At 44.0% G+C, this 23,842-nt stretch overlaps 1 protein-coding gene across 2 annotated transcripts in view; it reads right to left on the bottom strand.

The window, feature by feature from the left end:
• LOC126100566 (uncharacterized) overlaps nt 1–12,314 on the bottom strand; it is a 73,469-nt gene extending 61,155 nt beyond the window's left edge. For both annotated transcript variants that reach the window (XM_049911183.1, XM_049911184.1), the window contains exon 1: nt 12,174–12,314. In XM_049911183.1, the coding sequence (XP_049767140.1) occupies nt 12,174–12,262 (89 nt within the window). In that variant the 5' untranslated portion in view covers nt 12,263–12,314. The remainder of the gene's footprint in view (nt 1–12,173) is intronic.
• Nucleotides 12,315–23,842: the final 11,528 nt, after the last annotated feature.

Raw genomic sequence — 23,842 nt, 5'->3', positions numbered from 1 at the left:
AATAATCCCTACAAAAAATGGCCCTGACTAGCAACAACCTAGACCTTTCTTGAATCACTTACTTCACAAAAATCTTCGTTACTCGAACTACTGCAAAACAACGTGCGCCAATACTACCAGCTTAATAAAAGGTTCTAACTACTGAAGGCACTAACTACTGATAGGCACAGTTAGCAAATGAAAGATTTTGGTAGAGATCAAACAATGTATTTACCTTAAGAGTGTTCAAAACTCATATATATCAGTTCATGATACCCAATATTACAAATTTACTCTTTCTGATGTACACACGTCCAGATCGTCCGCTCTCAAAATTCTGCCATTTCTCTCCCCACATCCACCACTGCTGGCGGCTCACCTCCAACTGCACAACGCTACGCGCTGTTAACAGCCAACTGCCCAACATTACAATAGCAAATTCCAACAATGCAAACCAGCCACTGACTGCACACAGCACAGTCAGTGATTTTCATATAGAGCGCTAGGTGACGGTACCAACATAAAAACCTAAGCAGCCTACTTACAGTTGTCTGGACAAAGTGTTGGCAATGAATTACTATGATAAACCAGAGCCTTCGATCCAACCCAATCACTTCGACCAACGACGTCATCACAAGCCCCGAAATGTTTTAATGTCGCTGTCTTACAGTATATGAAGCAAGGTTTAAACGACGAAACCGGAGCTGGCGCCCAGGCAAACTGTGCGAATCGATTATTTCCTTCTGAAACATATTTTAATTGCGCTGAAATTAATGCTCAGCCAGTGGCATCTTTCGTATGGGCATCGTTCGGATTTTACACGCAAAAGTGGTCACCATTATGTAATTCAAGACTGGAGCGAGAGTGATGGTTCACCTTTGTTCCACTGGTATGTCGGAACTTGATCTAAGATAATTTTTAATCGTTTGAAAAAAATATTTCTTCGTTTGGATTTTACGTGCAAAAAAACACATTTTCCTGGGGGTTTTGTGAAGCACTCCGCTTCTATACTCGCGAGTCGGTTCAAACTTTGCACGAAGGTAGGTAAACGGATGAAGTCAAAACGAATTTTTTTATACAGTAATGTTTTTCTATTGTCGAGATACAATGGTTTAAAGTCGAGCTAAATGTAGGACATAAAATTCGTTCTTAGATGAATTGAATATGCGGGAAGAGTTTAAACTGAATAAAATAAATAAAAATGCATTATTACGACAAAATTGAAAAATCGCTCTCAAAAATATAGCTTCATTCGGATTTTACGCGCAAAAAACACTTTTTATTTTTTTGTGTGTACCTTTTTTGTGATTCAGGCTTTTGCGAATCGTGTCAAATTTTGTACGAAGGTAGACAAATGCATGTAATTAACGGAGGCCCAGTTGTTTTGTGAAAACAACTGCCACGACATAAGCAACATGGTTCAAAAGACAATTAAAAAAAATGTGTACCGGATCGGGCGTCACCCTAGTCAATAAAAATTTACATTTGCTTTCCAGATTACGGCGGTGTAATGCCAAAATTATGGTAGAGTTATAGTTAGGGATCAGAATGAAAAATGAAGGCGAATATGGCCTGGGCAGAGTTAGGGACGTAAAATAAGGGAACTAACTTTTCGACTTATCTGGCAGCTTTAGAGACATTTAAATGAAAACATCTCGACGAATTCACCCTTTTTTACTTGTTATATTAGTACCCATGTCATGTATTATAAGGCACTGTTTCAAGTAAAGTAACATGATACATGATGTCGTATCGTATAACATGAAACATGTCATGATGTCATCCAGCATATCATTTGTCACGTCATGTAGTATGACTCTTATAGCTAAGAGACCTCGTTGCGCGGGAGAACTAGGGTTAAATCGTAAAAAGTGTGAATATGTCAAGATGTTTTGATTTAAATTTCTTTGAAACTGCCAGATAAGGCGAAAAATAGGTGATTTTGGGTAGGATTCTAGTGGGAATGGCTTACGAGGTATCGTTTTTTGAAAAGGTTCCACACCGACACATGTTTGTGCCGTTTAGCCTGCATTGTTGCTAGGTACGGTGTTCTTATGTTTGCCTACTGTGTGATTGTGTGTTCCTTTAGAGCATTGCGCCTTGCTGTAAGTTAGTGTGTGACAGTCCGAGGAGTAGGTCAGGAGCGGACGCTGGGACTTACCAATGCAGAAAAAGCAGACGTGCTCATGGTGTGTAGAGAGTGTCCGAAGAATGTACGGTGTATGCGGCAAGATATCCCAGTAGATGTCAATCAGCTCTGCAGTTATTTATCAAACTCTTCAACCAGTTACGTGAAAGAGGTAGTGCAACATCTAGACAACGTAACAGAAGGAAACAGGGACGACGGAAGAGGGGGAAATTAATGTTCTTGCTGCTGCTGCAGTTGTTCCGCGAGTTAGCTGTCGCGTAATAGCACAAGGAAGTGATATCAGTCAAGCAAGTGTCTTATTCATTCTCCATCGACATAGGTCCCATCCCTATCAAGAGCTGCATGTAAACGATTATGAGAATCGTGTTAACTTCAGTATGTGGACATTAAGACAGAATACTCCAGATGTATCATGTATCTTGTTTAGTGATGAAGCAACATTTACCAATTTTTGTGGCCAGGTAAACCGCTGAAACATGGGCTACCGGTCTTTTCTCAGCCCCCGTTGGCTTCGGAAGGTGGAACGTCAGCGTCCATGGAGTGTAAACGTGTGGTATGGGATAGTGAACCACCAGCTCATCGGTCCGTGTTTCATGGACAGAACACTGAAAGAGCACAAGTGTCGCAGCATTTTAAGAGACCATCTTCCACGGACGCTAGCAGATGTTCCTCTGTGGACCAGGAAGAACCTCTCGTACCAGAATGATGGCTGACGAGCCCATAGTGCACAAAGTACTACAGGATGCCTTCACGAATTGTTTCCAAATCGTTGGAAACAGAGGACCGGTATCTTGGCCAACCCATTCTCCGGGTTTGATGCCTGTACAGTTTTTTCTGTGGGGAAATCTGAAAGATATTGTCTACAAGGACATACCTACTACACCCAATGATATGCAGCGATATATTACTGCAGCCTATTGGGACATCTCAGCTTAAATGCTACCACGTGTCCTGCAGACCAGACTGGAAGCGTGTATTGCTGCTGCTGCTGGTTATTTTGAACACAACCTATGATGGTCAGTTGTCTCATTACTGGTCAGAATACACCTGACTAGTGTACGCACTTGTGTTCTTGTTTAGTGTGTGCTACCCCAGGTATTGTACAAGTGTCGGTGTGGGAACTTTCAAATTGCTATATGTCGTAACCGACTCGCACTAGAATCCTACAACAAAAACCACTGACATTATAATTTATTCCACATTTAGTGTATTAATAGGCATTGTTTCATTTTAAAAAGTTAATGTTAGCACAAAACACACAGTACGAGCCCCTGAGAACGAATCAATTCTCCGAAAACAGCACATCAATAGCACTTTACATTTCCGAAATATTTGCGGTAATGTTTCAGATGATTTCCCTATATATATAATGTTCGGACATTCTCGTTACAAACTTCTAGGACTTGCATATGGGAGTGAGTATGTAATATTTTGAATAGGAACCCATGTCCGAATAACATTTCCGTTCGCGATGGTTTTAATAGGGTGTCTCTTCTAAGGGTCGTCAGGTGCATGTTCTGTGGTGTACGTTGGATGGTTTGGGGAGTAAAGGGACCATACTACAGGGTCATCAACCCCTTTTTTCTTCACTCAAACAGATCACACGTTAAAACCATTCTCAAAAGGAGCCTGGGAAAGTAAAAAAGTGTAAAGGTTAAAAATGCGCTCAGGGCGGCTAGAATTGGGCAGCCCAACAAGATGCGGACCACAGTCAAGTGGAAACAATAAAAACACTGAGGTGAGTCCTTGTGACGTAAGAGGTGATCGCGAGTCAGCCAAGTATGGCTGGGGTCCAAATGAAGGACACTGAATGTCCACTGTTTTTGAGGGCATAAAGAGATTCCCGGATGGTCAGTACCAAAGAATAACGAGGGAAGGACTGGTCGAGAGCTTATAGGCTCTTAAGGAGTCACTACAGGAATGACTCACCTGTGCAGGAGCTGAGATGCTCAAGTGCGTGTGAGATGACTACCAACTTCGCAGTGAAAACACTGCAGCCATCCAGCAAGGATCGCTGTTTAGTATGTCCAGCGTGAACATGAGCGGAGCCAACGCGACCGTCGACCATTGAGCCGTAAGCGTAGACTATTTCTGAGTACTGGAACTCGCCGAGAATAAAGAAAAATTGGCGTTGGAGGGCCTCAGGAGGAACTGAGTGTTTTGGGGCTTGTGGTAGGTTCAGACGAAGCTGTTGCCGAGGCATGGAGCATGGAGGTGTACTGGACCCAGAGGAAAGGTGACAGAGGGAAAGAATCGAGTTCATTGAGAAAGGACCGAACACAGACTGCAATTGGAATCCCTGATCTGGGCCGCCATTGTGGGAAAAGGAGATAATAATTTGGATGTCGAGGCGAACTATGAATGTGCGTGGTATAATTTGCAAACAGTTGTTGTCACGTTATCCACAATGGAGGAATGCCAGCTTCCACGAGGAGGCTGTACAGTGGGTTCATTCTGAAAGCTACTACTGCAAGCCGAACTCCACAGTAGTGTGTAGGGTCCAACAGCTACAATGCTGAAGGCGATTCTGAATCATACACCAGGCTCCCAGACTCACGATGCGACTGAGCAAGGGCGTTGTACAGCTGCAGAAATGTAGGGAGACCAGCACCACAGTCAGTGTGGCTCAGACATTGAATAATATGAAGATGCCACCAGCAGTCTTCCTTAAACTGACGTAGATGGGGAAGCCAAGCGGCTACACGGGTAGCAGGGGTTGTGTGGCGTGGGCTGGGCGGTTTTTTAGGTTAGATGGCCTTGGGCAAGTACAGAAAGGGCAACAGCCTCAACGGGTGCGGGGCAAAGTCAGGACATGCGGGGACCAAGCAGCAATCGGTATTGTAATTGTCAACTGTCGAAGCTGCGTTGGTAAAGTACCGGAACTTCAAGCGCTGATAGAAAGCACCGAAGCTGAAATCGTTATAGGTACAGAAAGCTGGCTTAAGCCAGAGATAAATTCTGCCGAAATTTTTACAAAGGTACAGACGGTGTTTAGAAAGGATAGATTGCATGCAACCGGTGGTGGAGTGTTCATCGCTGTTAGTAGTAGTTTATCCTGTAGTGAAGTAGAAGTGGATAGTTCCTGTGAATTATTATGGGTGGAGGTTACACTAAACAACCGAACTAGGTTAATAATTGGCTCCTTTTACCGACCTCCCGACTCAGCAGCATTAGTGGCAGAACAACTGAGAGGAAATTTGGAATACATTTCACATAAATTTTCTCAGCATGTTATAGTCTTAGGTGGAGATTTCAATTTACCAGATATAGACTGGGACACTCAGATGTTTAGGACGGGTGGTAGGGACAGAGCATCGAGTGACATTATACTGAGTGCACTATCCGAAAATTACCTCGAGCAATTAAACAGAGAACCGACTCGTGGAGATAACATATTGGACCTACTGATAACAAACAGACCCGAACTTTTCGAATCTGTATGTACAGAACAGGGAATCAGTGATCATAAGGCCGTTGCAGCATCCCTGAATATGGAAGTTAATAGGAATATAAAAAAAGGGAGGAAGGTTTATCTGTTTAGCAAGAGTAATAGAAGGCAGATTTCAGACTACCTAACAGATCAAAACGAAAATTTCTGTTCCGACACTGACAATGTTGAGTGTTTATGGAAAAAGTTCACGGCAATTGTAAAATGCGTTTTAGACAGGTACGTGCCGAGTAAAACTGTGAGGGACGGGAAAAACCCACCGTGGTACAACAACAATGTTAGGAAACTACTGCGAAAGCAAAGAGAGCTCCACTCCAAGTTTAAACGCAGCCAAAACCTCTCAGACAAACAGAAGTTAAACGATGTCAAAGTTAGCGTAAGGAGGGCTATGCGTGAAGCGTTCAGTGAATTCGAAAGTAAAATTCTATGTACCGACCTGACAGAAAATCCTAGGAAGTTCTGGTCGTACGTTAAATCAGTAAGTGGCTCGAAACAGCATATCCAGACACTACGGGATGATGATGGCATTGAAACAGAGGATGACACGCGTAAAGCTGAAATACTAAACACCTTTTTCCAAAGCTGTTTCACAGAGGAAGACCGCACTGCAGTTCCTTCTCTAAATCCTCGCACAAACGAAAAAATGGCTGACATCGAAATAAGTGTCCAAGGAATAGAAAAGCAACTGGAATCACTCAATAGAGGAAAGTCCACTGGACCTGACGGGATACCAATTCGATTCTACACAGAGTACGCGAAAGAACTTGCCCCCCTTCTAACAGCCGTGTACCGCAAGTCTCTAGAGGAACGGAGGGTTCCAAATGATTGGAAAAGAGCACAGATAGTCCCAGTGTTCAAGAAGGGTCGTCGAGCAGATGCGCAAAACTATAGACCTATATCTCTTACGTCGATCTCTTGTAGAATTTTAGAACATGTTTTTTGCTCGCGTATCATGTCATTTCTGGAAACCCAGAATCTACTATGTAGGAATCAACATGGATTCCGGAAACAGCGATCGTGTGAGACCCAACTCGCCTTATTTGTTCATGAGACCCAGAAAATATTAGATACAGGCTCCCAGGTAGATGCTATTTTTCTTGACTTCCGGAAGGCGTTCGATACAGTTCCGCACTGTCGCCTGATAAACAAAGTAAGAGCCTACGGAATATCAGACCAGCTGTGTGGCTGGATTGAAGAGTTTTTAGCAAACAGAACACAGCATGTTGTTATCAATGGAGAGACGTCTACAGACGTTAAAGTAACCTCTGGCGTGCCACAGGGGAGTGTTATGGGACCATTGCTTTTCACAATATATATAAATGACTTAGTAGATGGTGTCGGAAGTTCCATGCGGCTTTTCGCGGATGATGCTGTAGTATACAGAGAAGTTGCTGCTTTAGAAAATTGTAGCGAAATACAGGAAGATCTGCAGCGGATAGGCACTTGGTGCAGGGAGTGGCAACTGACCCTTAACATAGACAAATGTAATGTATTGCGAATACATAGAAAGAAGGATCCTTTATTGTATGATTATATGATAGCGGAACAAACACTGGTAGCAGTTACTTCTGTAAAATATCTGGGAGTATGCGTACGGAACGATTTGAAGTGGAATGATCATATAAAACTAATTGTTGGTAAGGCGGGTACCAGGTTGAGATTCATTGGGAGAGTGCTTAGAAAATGTAGTCCATCAACAAAGGAGGTGGCTTACAAAACACTCGTTCGACCTATACTTGAGTATTGCTCATCAGTGTGGGATCCGTACCAGGTCGGGTTGACGGAGGAGATAGAGAAGATCCAAAGAAGAGCGGCGCGTTTCGTCACTGGGTTATTTGGTAACCGTGATAGCGTTACGGAGATGTTTAATAAGCTCAAGTGGCAGACTCTGCAAGAGAGGCGCTCTGCATCGCGGTGTAGCTTGCTCGCCAGGTTTCGAGAGGGTGCGTTTCTGGATGAGGTATCGAATATATTGCTTCCCCCTACTTATACTTCCCGAGGAGATCACGAATGTAAAATTAGAGAGATTAGAGCGCGCACGGAGGCTTTCAGACAGTCGTTCTTCCCGCGAACCATACGCGACTGGAACAGGAAAGGGAGGTAATGACAGTGGCACGTAAAGTGCCCTCCGCCACACACCGTTGGGTGGCTTGCGGAGTATCAATGTAGATGTAGATAGATGTAGAAGTGAGTGTCGAAGACCACTCCCAAAAAGCGGTAAGTCACCATTACATTGGTCATCAAGGTAAAGTTCCAGATGTGGGTGGACAGTCTGATGACGACAGAAGTGTATGACTCAAGTCTTGGCGGCTGAAGTCTGAAAACTGTGAGCGAGGTCCCAAGACTGTACCTTTCGTATGACTCTCTGCAGTCGAAGTTCTACCAAGAGGAGTAAGAAATACAAAAATGGTCAGCATATAAGACGGGGGATACCGAGGACCCCTTTGTTGCTGTGAGACCATTAATGGCAATCAAAAAGAGTGGGACGCTCAGTACAGAGCCCTGCGGGACCTTATTCTCTTGAATATGGGGCGGACTATATGAAGCACCGACTCGAACTCTGGAAGTGCGCAGCGATAAAATGTTTCATATAAAAATATGGAATGGACCCTGGAGACTCGGGCAGAGTAGCGAGTACATGGTGTCGCCAAGTGGTATCGTAGCTTCCAACAGGTAAAAAAAAAAAAAAAAAAAAAAAAAAAAAAAAAAAAAAAAAAAAAAGCGACTGTAAGGTTTCGACGACTGGAAAAGGCAGTTCGGATGGTAGACTGCAGATATACCAAATTGTCAGTGTTGAGGCGGTCTTGGCGAAAGCCGACCTGGGACGGAGCAAGAAAGCACCGAGACTGAAGGAACCAACACAACCGCCAGCTCACAATACTTTCGAGTAGATTGCAGAGAACGTTGGTAAGACTGTCAGGACGATAGCCATCCACATCTAGCTTGCCATGTTTTTGCACTGGAAGGATGATACTTTCTCGCCACTGCGACTGGAATTCGCTATCAATCCAGATGCAGTTGAAGACGGCAAGGAGATGATGCTGGAAATCCACCGACAGATGTTTAATCATTGGGAATGGATGCAATCTGGAGCAGGGGATGTGTTAGGACAATCGGCAAGGGCCCTGAGAAATTCGCACGCATTGAAGGGAGCATTATATGGCTCAGGGTGACGTGGAGCAAAACATAGGTGTTGTCGTTCTACCCGCTGTTTTAGAAGACGTAAGGTGAGGCTGTAATTCTCAGACGCCGTGGCCCATGCTGTCTGCTACCACCAAGCAGGAGTGAGCTCCTCAGTCGCTGCCGAAGTGCTCGTTATCCCTCGTGTTTCCCTTTCCCGTTTAACACTTATCGCTAAAATGACTATCGCACTAGACTAATCTTGTAGCGCTCTATTGAATGGACACATAAAATTCCGATTTAAAAACCATTTGGTTTGAAAGGGGAAACAAAGTGATGCATTCCGTCGACGCTAGGCCTCGCATGAAACATGGGATGAGCAGTATTTGTTTGGCCTGACACAGCTACACGTTTCAAAACGAAACAGTACATATTTCCCGAAATACCAGAGAAAAAGCGCCAGCGACTCTAAGGAGAGGACCCAGTATATATACACTACTGGCCATTAAAATTGCTACACCCCGACGATGACGTGCTACAGACGCGAAATTTAACCGACAGGATGAAGATGCTGTGATATGCAAATGATTAGCTTTTCAGAGCATTCACACAAGGTTGGTGCCGGTGGCGACACCTACAACGTGCTGACATGAGGAAAGTTTCCAACCGATTTCTCATACACAAACAGCAGTTGACCGGCGTTGCCTGGTGAAACGTTGTTGTGACGCCTCGTGTAAGGAGGAGAAATGCGTACCATCACGTTTCCGACTTTGATAAAGATCGGACTGTAGCCTATCCCGATTGCGGTTTATCGTATCGCAACATTGCTGCTCGCGTTGGTCGAGATGCAATGACTGTTAGCAGAATATGGAATCGGTGGGTTCAGGAGGGTAATACGGAACGCCTTGCTGGATCCCAACGGCCTCGTATCACTAGAGATGACAGGCATCTTATCAGCATGGCTGTAACGGATCGTGCAGCCACGTCTCGATCACTGAGTCAACAGATGGGACGTTTGCAAGACAACAACCATCTGCACGAACAGTTCGACGACGTTTGCAGCAGCATGGACTAGCAGCTCGGAGACCATGGCTGAGGTTACCCTTGACGCTGCATCACAGACAGGAGCGCCTGCGATGGTGTACTCAACGACGAACCTGGGTGCACGAATTGCAAAACGTCATTTTTTCGGATGAATCCAGGTTCTGTTTACAGCATCATGATGGTCGCATCCGTGTGTGGCGACATCGCGGTGAACGCACATTGGAAGCGTGTATTCGTCATCGCCATACTGGAGTATCACCCGGCGTGATGGTATGGGATGCCATTGCTTACATGTCTCGGTTACCGCTCGTTCGCATTGACGGCACTTTGAACAGTGGACGTTAAATTTCAGATGTGATACGACCCGTGGCTCTACCCTTCATTCGATCCCTGCGAAACGCTAAATTTCAGTAGGATAATGCACGACCGCATGTTGCATGTCCTGTACGGTCCTTTCTAGATACAGAAAATGTTCGACTGCTGCCCTGGCCAGCACATTCTCCAGATCTCTCACCAATTGAAAACGTCTGGTCAGTGGTGGCCGAGCAACTGGCTCGTCACAATAGGCCAGTCAGTACTCTTGATGAACTGTGGTATCGTGTTGAAGCTGCGTCGGCAGCTGTACCTGTACACGCCATCCAACCTCTATCTGACTCAATGCCCAGGCGTATCAAGGCCGTTTTACGGCCAGAGGTGGTTGTTCTGGGTACTGATTTCTCAGGATCTATGCACGCAAACTGCGTGAAAATGTAATCACATGTCAGTTCTAGTATAATGTATTTGTCCAATGAATACCCGTTTATCAACTACATTTCTTCTTGGTGTAGCAATTTTAATGGCCAGTAGTGTATACGAAAACTCGCTGAGCAGCCAGAACGTAATGTCCACCGACCTACTGTCGATATAAACCTGTCTACGCGATAGCATCGTCACCTGGCAAGGAATAACTGCTAGTCAGACACACGCATGGTGCATATTGTATTAGTGAGCATGCTGTCATTGTGTAGGATGGGGAAAGTGGGTAGTGTATGAGTCTGACCGAGGGCAGATTGTGATGCCCCAGAGACTGGGCACTAAATACGCAAACTGCACATTTTGTCGGGTGTTCGAGAAGTGCTGTGGTGACTGACTTAAATACGTGACGAAATCAGGGTGAAATTACGTCCAGATGTAGTGGGATTGGGCGGCCACCCATCATTACAGATGTCGGACGTCACAGACTTGGCAGACTGGTAAAGCAGGACAGGAGGCGAACTGTGTCAGAACTAACGTCAGACTTTAAAACTAACCTCAGACTTTAATTCTGGTCAGAGAACAAGTATGCCTGAACACAGTCCACAAGTGTGCCCGAACACAGTCCATAGCCGAAGACCAATGCGTGTTCACCTATGTTAACACCACGACTTCGGCAGCTGCGATTGAAATGGGCACGTGACCAACGACACTGGACGTTGGTGCAGTGGCAGAGCGTTGCATGGTCTTCGTCGTATCTATGGGAGGGCTCAAATCCATCATCTACCAGGCGAACAGCTCCTTGATACCTGTACTGTGGGATGGAGACAAGCTGGTGGCAGCTGCATTATGCTCTGGGGAATATTCACGCTCAACGCACCATGACGGCCGAGGAGTATCGTACAATTGTTGCAGACCACGTACACACCTTCATGACCATCATATTTCCCGATTGAAGTTGCATTTTTCAGCAAGATAATGCGTCATGTCAAAAGGCCAGGATTGTGATGGAGTGGTTCGAAGAACAATTGATATGGTGGCCCCCAACGAGTCAGATCTGAACCCGATCGGACACTTCTGGGATGTGATTAAACTTAGCATCCCTCTCCGAAATTTACAGGAATTATGTGACATGTGTCAGCAAAAGCGATGCGAACTCCCTCCAGTGACCTACCAAGGCCTCATTGCTCCCTTGCGGCGACGCGTCGCCGCCATTATCTGCGCCAAAGGCGGAGATACAGGTTATTAGCTAGGAGGTCATAATGTTTTGGCTGATCAGTATATATGAAATTAGTGGAGTATGGCACGACGTAATCAAGCTCCGAATACAATCTGACTGCACTAACAAGAGATTAAAAGGGTGACAGTATTTTAACATTATCGCATTCTCAGCAAAAGCATGTTAAGCTTTTGTTTCTGTTTTGATTTTATGCTCCTAGCATTTAATTGAATATGTGACTGTTAATGCATTGAGTGTGCTGCTATAGAAGGATGTTGACAACTAGGTGAACTAAAATACAAGGCAGAGTGGGAGCGGAAACTTACGCATGTTTCAACCATGAACATCTACACAGCCTTTGAGATACTTCACATTAAGGAATTAAATCACAAAGCCGTACATTTTAATGCTAGACTATCAGCCTCTAAACCTATGTTTAAATTCCGCCGTGCTATTACATTAACTATAGACTAGAACGTCACCTGTTGTCCTTTATTGGCGGCTGATCATCTGTGGCTACGCCGATGGCGATGCACAGCAGGACCATGAAGCATGCCGGTCGCGATGACATGGCGGTGTCCTGCAGTTACCTACTGGAAATGCATCCTGGAGGAGCCCGCCGCTTCGATGCGACACGAGCTCTGCTTTAGGGCCGGAAGTGAGCACACGACGGTATCCGGCGGCAGGAAGTGGGATTCGCGAGATAGGAAAAAGCTCCGGTTGATCCCAATTGTGGCGAACGCCGCACAATACAAACCCATACGCAGGGCGAACGTCGTCTGGCAAATCGCGGTGTTAAGGGAGCCGAATTCATCTGCCCTCCACCAGATGAACTCACCTCTCATGAGCAGACAACAAGCAGTTACTCGCCCAGGGAGAGAATTTGTATCGGCTACAAAACTGTCTCGGTCTTGGGTCGGGTCGTTGACTCCAGTCTTGGACACGGTACAAACGACTGTTAAAATGTATCTATGACTCTACATTCTCAAATTTTCTACGCCTATCATTCGACTGATTTCATGCCGACTTCCATGTCGATTATCTACACCTACAACTATTCTGCAAGCTACATTATGGCGTGTGGTGAAAGGTATTTTGAATACCATTGTCTCTTCCTCCCCCTCATCTTCCAGTCATGAATGGTACCCGGGAAGAAAGGCTGTTGGTAACAGGTGCAGATCCTGGGTTCGTTTCAGGAGCGGCATGATTAAAAGCTGTGTGTTTTTTCATAAAATACGAAATGATGGCGATCAGCAATACAATCTTTGTACCAGCGATCCTGAAAGCTAGTGCAAATATAAAAGAGCATTACCTCATGGCAAAAATTATGAACAGGAACACGATAGTTGTGAACACCATAATACTTGTACCTGGAACCTTGCTTAATAACATTCTAAGTATGGGGAGGCCCAGAACTCAATGAAAGTTTGAAATCTGTAAATTAAAATCGTTTACCGAAGACGGTATTTGTGTGCTACGAAACAGTAAAACTGGGTGGTTTAGAAGCTCTTCCATCTTTTAACGAAGGTATATGAAAGAATCGATGTTCTGGAGAGATTAGGAGTCAATCTAGGCACAACTCAGGAGGACATAAAAAAGTATCGATGTTATTTTTTTTCAAAAGTATCGGAGACAAAAATAGGTGCAGGCTTCTCAACTGCGCAAAGTAAGTCAGAAAGCAAGGAAGTGTGAAGACGAAAAGAGATATCATTCCCTTGATTCAGACGATGGTGAATACACAGCAGTAAAATATTAACTACAAAAAATATGCTTGAAAGTTGTAAGTTACAACCAAATAAAACATTAAATTTCCTTTTCCTTAAGTTACATTTATTTCTCGTATAGGAACAATCAGTTCTATTATCATGCACCAGAAGTAGTTCAGATTTTCTGTAGTCGTTATTTCACGTCTAATGAACAAACATATTAATTTCCTTTTGTGAATTTACCGCTTGCGATTCAAAGACAAAACAATCAGGTTTCTTTATAATTGCTAACAAATAGTTTAAACATATGTCTGTTCTCTAAAACCTCACTGAGTCTGAATCTGCATTAAACAGAAGCAATGATTGCAGAAATTCTAATTTCCTATTTTCGAAGTTCCGTCTCGAACAGTTTGTTGAGGAACGGTCCCAAATACCCTAAAAATTAATACTGCCAGCGTAGAGAAATCGTGTCCAGCACGTCCACTTAATGAGGCGGACACAGGCAAGAAGCACTGATTGACCAGTAAGATAAGGATGCTCCACATATCTAGTGGTACTCTCAAAAAAGATTAAAGAATTAAAACATATGTTGACAAATTTGAAGAGGAAGTGAAAGCAGAAAAAGAAAGAGTGGGCAAGTTACGTTTTGTGGACTATTTTGTAATGTTCGTTGCATTTGCAATACCCTAAAATAAATTTTCAGCGAACTTAAGCCAGTTTTCAGCAATCAGAAAACTCAAAAAAAGAAACAGATGTACTTGTGTAGAGAAGACCTGAGACAAGGGCTCGCAGGGTTCTCTCTTGATAGACTACAGGTGACGTAGAGAACCGCAGCTACAGTGGCGCGGGCAGCGGTCGTGGGCGCAGTTCCTCCTCCTCAATGTTAGCGACAGTAAACACCTGAAACTGTGCAGTTGAAAGTGTATTACGCACTTTTGCTTGTTTGTAGTACTCACACAAATTGCTTGAAGTACACTAAAGAAGGTGGTGGAAAAACCCCTGACAGATACTGGCCAAGTGACAGCTATGCTGACCCCACTAGTGTCTAACGAAATGGTATCTCTGTAAATCAAACTTTCTGCCAGGCAGCCTATAGTTATAACCATCTAATCTAGCAGGCAGCCTATCATGTGATTCCACCACACTGTATCATCGCAGATATTACGCGACTGCAGATTTTTCAGTAAGTTTGTTACGTTATGGCAAACTGTTTTGGAAGCCTGCAGTATAGTAGCGTTCGGTGGCGGCCGGCATGTGGCCTGCCGTATGCGTCATAGCCACACCTGTCGCTAAAGCGGACCGTGAGAATACTCACTGTGGCGCGTACTAAAATCATTCACCTCACCTAAGAAACTAAATAACTACATTAAATATTAGCTGTTTTATTCCAAATTTGGTACATGACCTTTTGTTATTCAGACCACTACCTGTAATAGTTTCAGAGATATAAAAACAACCTACTAAAAAGAACTTAACTGATATTTCAGCAAATAAATTCAGATAGTAATAATAACAGATTATATTCCTTTTGTTATTTGAAAACAGTAATAGCACTCTTAGTGTGCTGATTTATTTTATAAAGATTTTCAATTCTAACCTTCCGATAGTTTTTCATTCGTAATGGAAATAACAGTTTAAAAGTTAATATTTATATTTTGTGTTAGGGTGAGAGTAAACGAGAGTGAATTTGAATGTGTATGTGGGACATACATCAAATTTCAATTCTATATTGTATTACACCCTTACGTAACTACACTCCTGGAAATTGAAATAAGAACACCGTGAATTCATTGTCCCAGGAAGGGGAAACTTTATTGACACATTCCTGGGGTCAGATACATCACATGATCACACTGACAGAACCACAGGCACATAGACACAGACAACAGAGCATGCACAATGTCGGCACTAGTACAGTGTACCGCGTGACCGCTACGGTCGCAGGTTCGAATCCTGCCTCGGGCATGGATGTGTGTGATGTTCTTAGGTTAGTTAGGTTTAAGTAGTTCTAAGTTCTAGGGGACTGATGACCTTAGAAGTTAAGTCCCATAGTGCTCAGAGCCATTTTAGTACAGTGTATATCCACCTTTCGCAGCAATGCAGGCTGCTATTCTCCCATGGAGACGATCGTAGAGATGCTGGATGTAGTCCTGTGGAACGGCTTGCCATGCCATTTCCACCTGGCGCCTCAGTTGGACCAGCGTTCGTGCTAGACGTGCAGACCGCGTGAGACGACGCTTCATCCAGTCCCAAACATGCTCAATGGGGGACAGATCCGGAGATCTTGCTGGCCAGGGTAGTTGACTTACACCTTCTAGAACACGTTGGGTGGCACGGGATACATGCGGACGTGCATTGTCCTGTTGGAACAGCAAGTTCCCTTGCCGGTCTAGGAATGGTAGAACGATGGGTTCGATGACTGTTTGGATGTACCGTGCACTATTCAGTGTCCCCTCGACTATCACCAGTGGTGTACGACCAGTGTAGGAGATCGCTCCCCACACCATGATGGCGGGTGTTGGCCCTGTGTGCCTCGGTCGTATGCAGTCCTGATTGTGGCGCTCACCTGCACGGCGCCAAACACGCATACGACCATCACTGGCACCAAGGCAGAAGCGACTCTCATCGCTGAAGACGACACGTCTCCATTCGTCCCTCCATCCACGCCTATCGCGACACCACTGGAGGCGGGCTGCACGATGTTGGGGCGTGAGCGGAAGACGGCCTAACGGTGTGCGGGACCGTAGCCCAGCTTCATGGAGACGGTTGCGAATGGTCCTCGCCGATACCCCAGGAGCAACAGTGTCCCTAATTTGCTGGGAAGTGGCGGTGCGGTCCCCTCCGGCACTGCGTAGGATCCTACGGTCTTGGTGTGCATCCGTGCGTCGCTGCGGTCCGGTCCCAGGTCGACGGGCACGTGCACCTTCCGCCGACCACTGGCGACAACATCGATGTACTGTGGAGACCTCACGCCCCACGTGTTGAGCAATTCGGCGGTACGTCCACCCGGCCTCCCGCATGCCCACTATACGGCCTCGCTCAAAGTCCGTCAACTGCACATACGGTTCACGTCCACGCTGTCGCGGCATGCTACCAATGTTAAAGACTGCGATGGAGCTCCGTATGCCACGGCAAACTGGCTGACACTGACGGCGGCGGTGCACAAATGCTGTGCAGCTAGCGCCATTCGACGGCCAACACCGCGGTTCCTGGTGTGTCCACTGTGCCGTGCGTGTGATCATTGCTTGTACAGCCCTCTCGCAGTGTCCGGAGCAAGTATGGTGGGTCTGACACACCGGTGTCATTGTGTTCTTTTTTCCATTTCCAGGAGTGTAGCAAGTGTTTCACCACCAGGATGTCATGTCCCATAACAGGCGGATGACATATGTTTATGAGCCTTTGCTTTTGTAATAAGGCAACCAGAAATGTAGTAAGAGGAGAATCAGTTCTAAAATATATTTCAAGCATAGTTTTCTCTTAGTTTTCGTTTGGTTTGGTTTGATGGAACATTTAGTTAATACTTGCAGCACGAAATGACGTAGATGCATATGCGATTGTTGATTGAAGTAAAGCAGTTTGAGTGCGAATATGATCATGAAAGATTAAGCTGATAGGCTGTTCATTTTGATCAACCAATGAGAGTACAGTCTTTCCCGCGCAGTGGGATGAGTTACATGCCCCGAAAGCAACGCCATTCTATGAGTTGTGGACTAGCTGCCGAACAAGAAGGTCATGTTAGACGTGTCCGAAAAAATTATTTGTAAAATGAAGAAACGGCTGTTATATCGCATTCGATTTGTATCGCCGTGCAAGCAGATGCAGTTACGGACAGTTCTGTGAAGTTTGAGAGATTTTGGAGTGTTTGTTGTAGAGAAAACCGCTTATGAAACTATCGGCCTTTGTAAAGAATTCTGCGTGGTGTGCTCAGTATGCATTTACAGAACATTTTTGGCGAGCATCTTCATTTGAAGAATCCACTGAAAAGGACCGAGTGTGAAACTCATTTCGTAGCAGAGTATTGACTATATTAATCTTGTAATATTTCGGGTTGGACTTAGCACATATCTGGCTGTCTTACGTGTGACGTAAGCTGCATGTGTAGTAGCGGATGTAAATATGGGCTTGTTGACACTATAGCTAAAAGACAATAAAAAACATTAGTATCGATAAACGGATACTTTCAATGAAGGAAGGAAGCATCCCCTTATGCCCTTTATTACTAGAGATTTACAGGTTTTTTTTGTTACCTGACTTACGTGGACTATGAAATCGTAAATATGGACGATGGTTTCCTTCAACGCTGCTTTTAACATCGTCTGCATAGTACCTACGAATGCAGATCAACGGATGGTGAACGAACGCTATACTCAGGTGGGCATTAATTTTGCAGCTTGCTTCACTCAGTGCTAGCGAAGATAGTGTCCAAACCGCCTCGCCGCAACGCCAGATGCAGACCCAGGCAAAGCAATTGCAACAACTCCACCAGGTGAAGCACCTTTTTTTTTCTTCTTCTGAACGACTACTCAGAAACCGGAAAATATCAGCAGAGACAACAACAACCACAACAGCAGCAGACCACTGCTCCGGAGCTGCTACCAGACCTTCAGGGAGAATGCGGTTTTGTCGAAAACGAATGTTTCGGTACTGTGTCTGTGTACAAAAAGGAGGAAAACTTTCATCAACCACTGTTAATAATGCTGTTCACTAGACAAACAGGGCGTTACCGATTTCGAATCGACAAGTTCATCTTCAAGCGTTTTGATTACGTATGTTGTTGTTTACATTGGTTGCCACATGAACAAAAACAGTTCGCTGTGTGTGTGTGTGTGTGTGTGTGTGTGTGTGCGTGCGTACGCCAGCGCGTCACGTTAGCAGTTACAAAACCAGAATCACGCATTTCCATCTGTCGGACATTTTGTGAACTTCTTTTTTTGTTCTAATAAAACCCTCTCTATCTACATTATTCCGTGAGTTATTCAGTTTTCAAATTTATACTGACTTTTTGATCAACCGATACATCTAACGATGACCCCAAACGTAGATAGATGTACTTTAAGAAAGTAATTTTGTCAGTTGCCGTTGAATTGTTGCATAGTGTTCTTATGCGATTGTCATAAGACGGCTTGTAAAAGATGTAAATGTCGTGTGATTAGAGCCTCCCGTCGGGTAGACCGTTCCCCGGGCGCAAGTCTTTCGATTTGACGCCACTTCGGCGACTTGCGCGTCGATGGGGATGAAATGATGATGATTAGAACACAACACCCAGTCCCTGAGCGGAGAAAATCTCCAACCCAGCCGGGAATCGAACCCGGGTCCTTAGGAGTGACATTCTGTCGCGCTGACCACTCAGCTACCGGGGCCGGAAAAGACGGCATGTGATATTTAAAATTGGTGCGTATAACAATTTTGTAGACATGAGGAATAAAACTGCAAGATCACACGTAACGCAAGAAAGGGAGGCTGGATTAAATGTTGTTCCAAACTTGGGAACAAAGTTTTAGCACAAACACTCTGGAAAAACACTTAATTTTTTTAAAGAAACAGAAGAATGTAGCCCAGACGAAGGACTACACAGTCACTCATGGACCTGTTAGCACCACCTTAGCCGCTCGGGATTAACCGAGCGGTCTAGGGCGCTGCAGTCATGGACTGTGCGGCTGGTCCCGGCGGAGGATCGAGTCCTCCCTCGAGCATGTGTGTGTGTGTTTGTCCTTAGGATAATTTAGGTTAAGTAGTGTGTAAGCTTAGGGACTGATGACCTTAGCAGTTAAGTCCCATAAGATTTCACACACATTTGAACAGCACCACCCCATGTGCCACGAGGGGCGCTTGAGTTGACCTTCCAGCAAGGATATGCACCTAATTATACATCATAGCTGGATACACCTTTTAGTATAAACGAGGAAGAAAAATATAGGCTCAGACAAAATATCTTACTGCATAATTTTTAATCTCCCATACCAAAAAAAAAATCGTTCTCCTAGTGCTGGTCAAAGATATGTTTCGAGACACCTACGTCCCTGAGTAATGGAAGCTAATCAAAATGATGCCAGTCTCCAAACTTTCCACCCAACATCCTTAACTTAGAGATCTGCAAGATTATGAATAAGATGATCGAGAACAGATTTGAATAGTTTGTAAAGAATAATAACAGGATATTTGGTTTCCCTAAAAATGTGAGCGCAACGGATTTACTAAGTGCTTTTGTTACAGATGTGCAATTAGACTTATCCGAGAATCTGGAATACGTTTGCAGCCGTAGAAGATATATAGATTGTGTAACGTACCCTCTCTCTATTATTGTTCCTGTTTTTTTGTTATTATTTTTTGTTATTGTAGTTGTAGAGATATGAAGTTATTGTAGCGGTTTGCTTAGACAGCCGAACTTCGGAATTTTTTTGACATTAAATGGAGCCTGAAACTTGCGTAATAAATACTTCGCGTGAAGTGCGATTTGCGGCATAAACAAAAATTAATTGCGGAGATCTGATCCACAGAATATTAACAGCAAAGCTTTAGAACAATGCGCACGACTGACTAGACACATTCAGAGGGTACGTACATTCGCGTACGAGTGGTTGCGATCTGATGAGAAAGATCTATCTTAATTTTTTTTTGTGTAAAATAATTACGTCGTAACACACTCGGAGATTGCGAACGTACAATCAGGGTAGAGGCACGTACTTTCTATCATTCCCCGTGGCCTGGGTAAAAGAATTGCAATTATTTAAATTTAAGAATATTTCTTTTTCAGTCAGACTCCTATTTTTATAAGAAAAGGAAGATTGCAGGTTCTGAATGCCTCGGCAAAAACACATCGAAATTTGTCTTAGCGGCCACCAAAGGAAAGTAGTGAGCACAATCACGTACCTCTATTGTTGAGCAGCGCCGTCGTAAACATCGTCGCCTCCATCTAAAATTCGCCTTCTCGAATTAACAGAATAATTTGTACTCCATTGGTATGGGATTTAGGCTTGATCTTGACAGAAATTATAAAACACATTTTTCATCATTTAACACCTTTATTTAACACACAGATAGACATGAAACTATACAGTACGTCTTCGCGCCAGCACATCATAACAAAAAAGGTAGTTAATACTAGAAGTAATAAAAGAACTTCGAAATTAGTCCTTTGGCTCTCAATGATAAAAAAAGTTTTTTAGAGTATTCCTCTGGTATGACAGTCGAACAAATTTTCTTCTTGTATCTTTGAGATTAAATTACAACGTTTTTTAGTTCCTTTTCAATTGATATTGTAGTGTTGATATTTATATATTACGACAAACCATGTGAGCTTCGTGTACCACCCAAAATGGTCAACTCGTGCTCGCATTTACTACACCACAGCATCTTAGGATTAAGCAGGCGGACGGACAAATGACTTCTAGAACCATCTACAAATGTTTTCCACAAGGGGATCCCTTACGACCGTTACTTTTTACATTTATGTCCCAGAGATCGGTCAACAGTTACGTTACCAGGTCGCCTTTCTACCGTATGTGAACGACATTGTCGTATAACCGAGCACAAGGACTAGAACTGTATCCTGGATTACCTGCAACGAGGTGCCCACAGTGTGGTGAGAGGGTTACTCAAGACAGGAATGGATTCAGTGCCTGGAAAATGCCGTTTGGCTGTCTTTATTAAATCCGTGGTAGACACAGAAGCAAATTTTCTTGAAAATTAATAATCATTCTTTTTTAGAACTAATTCATGTTAAATTTCTGTGTTTGTGGGGTTTTAATAAAATAATTAAAACGCGGCGGAGTGGAGTAGCTCATGACAAAGATCTGGAAATACATTCGCTGTAGCTGTTGATATTGGACTACAGCACTGCAGGTAAACGAAAAATGGTGTAGGGTGACCATATGTTGAGCTTGTCAAGTGTGGGTAGGGTCTCAATCCACTGTGTTTTATTTACTTCACTGAAACTCACAACTAGCAGTCCAATGACGAATTAACGGCTGGATGGACAGCACAAAAAAAAGAGCCAAAGAGCTGCAGTTACATGTGTTCCGCATTCAGCATAGTGTTCCTGTTTAGAATGTTAAAATAAACATAAACACTATGCTGATTGCGGAACACATGTAACTGCAGCTCTGTTTCTGTTCAGAAGCGAGGTGAAGTGAAACTATCGACAGTGCAGCGCAAGTAAAAGTGGTTTCAAAAAAGGCAAAATGTTGCCAAGAATGACTGTGCAACTAAGCTTCTTTCGCCCGCAAGCTCCGGTAATATCGAAGGAAAAAGGCAGTAGTTTGCAGAATTGTAAATAAGAGGCAGAAGCACCCATGACAACAGAACATGCTGTGTAAATGAGAGCGTAAAGCGTCTAGTGTAAAATTTCTTAAATTAATTGCAGTAAGCTTAAGACGAAAAATCGAAAAATTATTGAAAAATGAATTGTATTATCACACTGGTAGGAGGAACACAACGCACTTTACGTAATTGAAAAATGCATTCTAGAACATAAACCTACAGTTTCCCAGAAAAATGGTTGCCGAGTAGTCCGTGCGTGTGTGGAGCGAAGGCGAGCGACCGAGTGCAGCGTTGTTGCCCGCGACGACTCGCTGCGATCCGTCTCTCGTGTGTGTGGAGCCCTTTATTCATGGTACACAACAAAAGACGTAGATTTGCAAATTAAGCATCTCCGTTGAAGCTGTGATCGATTATCTCAACTAGTGAACAATATTTTTGCACTCGCGTGAAAACAAACATCGGCTGAATGGTTCAAATGGCTCTGAGCAGTATGGGACTTAACTTCTAAGGTCATCAGTCCCCTAGAACTTAGAACTACTTAAACCTAACTAACCTAAGGACATCACACACATCCATGCCCGAGGCAGGAGTCGAACCTGCGACCGTAGCGGCCACGCGGTTCCAGACTGTAGCGCCTTTAACCGCTTGGCCACACCGGCCGGCAAACATCGGCTGATTCGGTCGTCAGTTTATAATACGACTTTCGTGAGGCAGTATGCAGAACAGTGCAATGGACTTTCAGTTTTTGAACTTATTACCAGACAAATGTACAAGGTAATGGACGCATGTATATGCGGCAGGTACTCTATTGGAAGACGGTAATTCTTTGTAGAAGACACTGACCATGACACATTTATTCCGAAAATTTTCCTAACAACATCGTGACTTACTTCTTATAATTAAGCGTTTCATCAGACTGCCATCATCAGATCTACCTGATGATAAAAAAAGTATAAATGTGGGATCCCCCCCCCCCCCTCTCTGGAGCCGTGGAACTTGCCATTGGCGGGGTGGCTTGCGTGCCTCAGCTATACAGATAGCCGTGCCGTAGGTGCAACCACAATGGAGGGGTGTCTGCTGAGAGGCCAGACAAATGTGTGGCTCCTGAAGAGGGGCACAGCATTTTCAGTAGTTGCAGGGGCAACAGTCTGGATGATTGACTGATCTGGCCTTATAACATGAACCAAAACGGCCTTGCTATGCTGGTATTGCTAACGGCTGACAGCAAGGGGAAACTACAGCTGTAATTTTACCCGAGGGCATGCAGCTTTACTGTATGATTAAATGATGATGGTTTCTCGTGGATAAAATATTCCGGAGGTAAAATAGTCCACCATTCGGATCCCCGGGCAGGGACTACTCTGGAGGATGTCGTTATCAGGAGAAACAAAACTGGCGTTCTACAGATCGGAGCGTGGAATGTCAGATCACTTAATCGGGCAGGTGGATTAGAAAATTTAAAAAGGGAAATGTATAGGTTAAAGTTAGATATAGAGGGAATTAGTGACGTTCGGTGGCACGAGGGAAAAGACTTCTGGTCAGGTGAATACAGGGTTATAAATACAAAAAAAAGTCCGGGTAATGCAGGAGTATGTTTAATAATGAATAAAAAAATAGGAACGCGGGTAAGCTACTACGAATAGCACACTGAACGCATTATTGTAGCCAAGATAGAGACGAAACCCACGCCTACCATAGTAGTACAAGTTTATATGCCAACTAGTTCTGCAGATGATGAGAAGTTGAAGAAATGTATGATGCGATAAAAGCATTTTTTCAGATAGTTAAGGGAACGAAAATTACTTAGTCATATGGGACTGAAATTCGATAGTAAGAAAAGAAAGACAAGGAAAAATAGTAGGTGAATATGGACGGGGGGTAGGGAATGAAAGAGGAAGGCGCCTGGTAGAGTTGTGCACAGAGCACAATTTAATCCTAGCGAACACTTGGTTTAGGAGTCATGAAGAAGGTTGTATACATGGAAGTGGCCTGGAGACACTGTAAGGTTTCAGATAGATTATGTAAGAGTAAGACAGAGATTTAGGAAAAAGGTTTGAAATTTCAAGACATTTCCAGGAGAAAATGTGGATTCCGACCACAATTTATTGGTTATGAACTGTAGATTAAAATTGAAGAAACTGCAGAAATGCAGTAATTTAAGAAGATGAGACCTGGAGAAACTGAAA

The sequence above is a fragment of the Schistocerca cancellata genome, chromosome 9, assembly GCF_023864275.1.
Source record: "Schistocerca cancellata isolate TAMUIC-IGC-003103 chromosome 9, iqSchCanc2.1, whole genome shotgun sequence".
In the NCBI taxonomy this organism is placed as follows: domain Eukaryota; kingdom Metazoa; phylum Arthropoda; class Insecta; order Orthoptera; family Acrididae; genus Schistocerca; species Schistocerca cancellata.
This window is presented reverse-complemented; position numbering and strand designations above follow the sequence as displayed.